Source organism: Bison bison, unplaced genomic scaffold (assembly GCF_000754665.1).
Source record: "Bison bison bison isolate TAMUID 2011002044 unplaced genomic scaffold, Bison_UMD1.0 scf7180017864248, whole genome shotgun sequence".
In the NCBI taxonomy this organism is placed as follows: Eukaryota; Metazoa; Chordata; class Mammalia; order Artiodactyla; family Bovidae; genus Bison; species Bison bison.
In genome coordinates this window covers 1,882,631-1,886,020 of record NW_011494820.1, presented here as the reverse complement: position 1 = coordinate 1,886,020, position 3,390 = coordinate 1,882,631, and the positions used below count along the sequence as shown (strand labels likewise).

General features: G+C 62.0%; 1 protein-coding gene across 1 annotated transcript in view; it reads left to right on the top strand.

Moving 5' to 3' along the window:
* Window positions 1-3,390, top strand: part of CRTC1 (CREB regulated transcription coactivator 1) — an 81,132-nt gene that overhangs the window by 71,663 nt on the left and 6,079 nt on the right. Inside the window, exons 11-12 of the mRNA XM_010847302.1 lie at window positions 1-143; window positions 2,145-2,249. Coding sequence (XP_010845604.1) covers window positions 1-143; window positions 2,145-2,249 — 248 coding nt within the window. The remainder of the gene's footprint in view (window positions 144-2,144; window positions 2,250-3,390) is intronic.

The following is a 3,390-nucleotide window of genomic DNA, read 5'->3' as shown; positions in this document are numbered from 1 at the left end:
CCCAGGGCGGCTCCCTGATGCCAAGTGCCAGCCTGACACGGGGGCCCCAGCTGCCCCCGCTCGCGGTCACAGTACCGTCCTCTCTCCCCCAGTCCCCCCCAGAGAACGCGGGCCAGCCACCGATGGGGATCGACATTGCCTCGGTAAGGCGGGAAGGGGCCTGGCTTGGGGCAGGGGGGCTTGTGCAGGAGGAACCTGGGGGCTGGGGGGAGCATCAGGGCTCCTGGCTTTATCTGCAGCCACCTCGAGGCTCTGCTTTGAGGCCAGCTTGGCCAGGGGTCGGAGCAGAGGCAAACGCTGTCTGCGGCCAGGGGCTCAGTGAGGAATCCTGCCTGAAGTCCTCAAGCCAAGTTTGTCCTCCCCACAGAGATGGGGAAACTGATTCATGAGCAGGGTCAGGTGCCCCAGACTTCACGCAGCATGGGCCACCTGTGTCCCTCTCCCATGGGCCTGGATCCCCCCCTCAGCCCTTCCCACCCAAGGCTTCCTCAGAGGTGGGGAGCACACAGCTCGCAGGAGCTAGGGAATGGACTTCCAGGAGCCAGAGTGATGGAGATGACCTAGGAGGAACAGAAGGGGTGAAACCAGTTCTGCGGTTCTTAGCGCATAGTGCTCTGGGCCCAGGGCCTGCAGCTCAGCCCGTGGGACCCTCTTGCCTGGGACCAGGCTCGGTAACAAATGCTAGCTTTGGGGGCGGTTTGATGGCACCTGCAAACCTTCCTGTGTGTTCAGACTTTTATCCAGGTTGCCCTGGTGGGAAGGGAGTGGTCACAGCTACCTTTGGCCATATTCAGAGAAACAGACGCATGCTGGGGGCCCAGCCAGCCCTCCCTGCTCACTTGGCCCATGGCCACCAGCCCCAGGGTACGTGTCATCAGAACACCGTGTGTTCTGTAAAGAACAAGCCCTCCTGGGCCGGACAGGGCCAGCAGGTCCCTGAACAGGGGGCGGCTCACATGTCCAAGCCGCTCTGATCCTTCAGAGGGCAGACCTCAGGGGTCCCCGGGATGGGACTGCACCCAAACCTTGCCTTTGGCAGAGACACAGCAGTTCCAGGGGAGGCTCTGACAGTGGAGCTGCCTGGGGCACCCAGTCCCATGACACTCTGCAGTGGCAGAGCCTAGCGGTGGAGCTGGAGGGACAGTGGAGGCACGGGGTGTCCGAGCCAAGCTCTCGGATCAGGACCCCGTGGTGGGGTAATGCAACCACCACCCCCACGGGAGCTGGCGGTCTCAGGGCTCGGCCTCCAGGGGCAGCCTGTGTGAGCTTCTGCACACCCGCTCAAGCGAGGAGAATGTCCCTCTGGTCATTTTCATCTTCCCAGCCCCGAGAAGACCTGAGCTAGTCACTGCCAAGCGACCATGCTATGTCTCGGACACTCAAGCCTTGCTACCGGAACCTCCTGCCCTATGGGGCTCAACCCCCATTCCAGACTTCTCAGGCCACAGAAGAAACGAAGGAGACGTAGTTCTTAGGGGGCCCTGCGCCGGCCAGCTGGGTCTCATTAAACGGCAGGTCAGAGAGGTCAAGCAGCTTGCTGAGAGACACGCAGCAGGGCTGCCCTGGGCAGGACCAGAGCAGGGACTAGATTCAGGTCCTGGCCTAGCGGGTCTTGGCCCCCAGGGTTCTGGTGAGACGCCAAGACCCTTTGTCATTCAAGTGAAGAGGTGACTGCCCTTTAGAAGTCTGTGCATAACCCAGAGGGCTGGTCCCAAGCAACATTGGTGATAGTGACCCCCGGGCACCAGGACCCCTGCTCTGCACCCAATCCTGCCATCGCTCGAGGCCTTCCCTGCCCAAGTGTGTGTGTTGGTGTGTGCATGGCTGTGTGTATGTGTGTGTGGGTACTGGTGTGCCTTCGTGTGAGTGCTCTAAACCCGCTGAGTAGAGGCCGACCCCTCTGCCCTTCCGTAGCCCCCCAGGGCAACTCTGCGAGGCTGGGTTCTGGACTCTGACCATGTGCTCCTACCCCTCCCAGACTTGGGTTTGGAGGCCGGGCCCCTTTACGGCCCAAGGCTCAGGTGCCCTCCTACAAATGCCCGGGTATTCTGCTTACCTGAGGGGTGGGGACCTCGCCAGGTGGCTGGGCTGGGAGCGGCCAGGCCCGGGGCCCTGCGAGCGTCCTGACCTGTCTGTCATCGCAGGCACCGGCTCTGCAGCAGTACCGCACTAGCGCCGGCTCCCCAGCCAACCAGTCTCCCACCTCGCCCGTCTCCAATCAAGGCTTCTCCCCCGGGAGCTCCCCGCAAGTAAGGGACGCCGCCCCCCTCCTCCCCCCAACTCCAGCCTGGCTGGCGCCCCCAGCCTGGCCCCTGTGCACCTATACAGCATCTGTGCCTCCTGTCTCACCCCACGCCATCTTGTTCACTCCATTGGGGTGGGGACTGGTGAGGCGCAGCCACCCTACGCGGTGGCCAAGGAGCAGGCACCCTCCCCCCGGAGCCGTCACTTTGCCACAGCACCTCTGGAGTCTGTGCTGAGCCCCTGCTCAGGGTGGCAGGCTCCCCATTCACGTCAGTGGTGTCGGTGCCAGCTTCACCCCAGGGTGCGGCTCGGAGCAGGCTTCCAGCAGCCTGTGCTCTGTCCCTGCCCATGTCTTCCCCGAGACCTCGTGCTTCCAGGCTTCTGCAGGTGGGGGGATGCTCCCCGCGCTTTGGGGAACAGCTGAGTGACAGCCAGCCTGTGCGGGGGCTCTGCTCCTCAGCGCCCTCCACCCCTCGTGAAGGTGTGTCTCTCACCTCCAGGCCTCCAGCCTGGGAAGCTTCTCTAAGTGGCCTGGCGGCCTGTCCAAGGTCCTCGTCCTCTTCGCATGGATGAAGAGCCCAAGGCTCACCCTCGACAGCAGGCAGGGCTGGAGCGTGTCCGTCAGATTCAGGTTTCCCTTCATACGAGGCAGCGCAGAGGACCCTGGCCCCTGACACACACACACACACACACACACACACACAGGTTCCCGATCCCTGACACACACACGTGCACACACAGAGGTTCCTTGACACACACAGGTTCCCGATCCCTGACGCATACACGCATACACACAGAGGTTTCCTCACACACACACACACACACGTTCCCGATCCCTGACGCACACACAGAGGTTCCCTGACACACACACTCACACACACACACAGGTTCCTGATCCCTGACACACACACATGTGCACACAGAGGTTCCCTGACACACACACAGCACAGGTTCCCAATCCCTGATGCACACATGCACACACACAGGTTCCTTGACACACACACACACAGGTTCCTGATCCCTGACACACACAAAGCACAAGTTCCCTGACACACACAGACAACACAGGTCCCCAGTCCCTGCACATCACAGGTTCCCTGACATATGCAGAGCACAGATCCCCAGTCTCACACATGCACAGACACA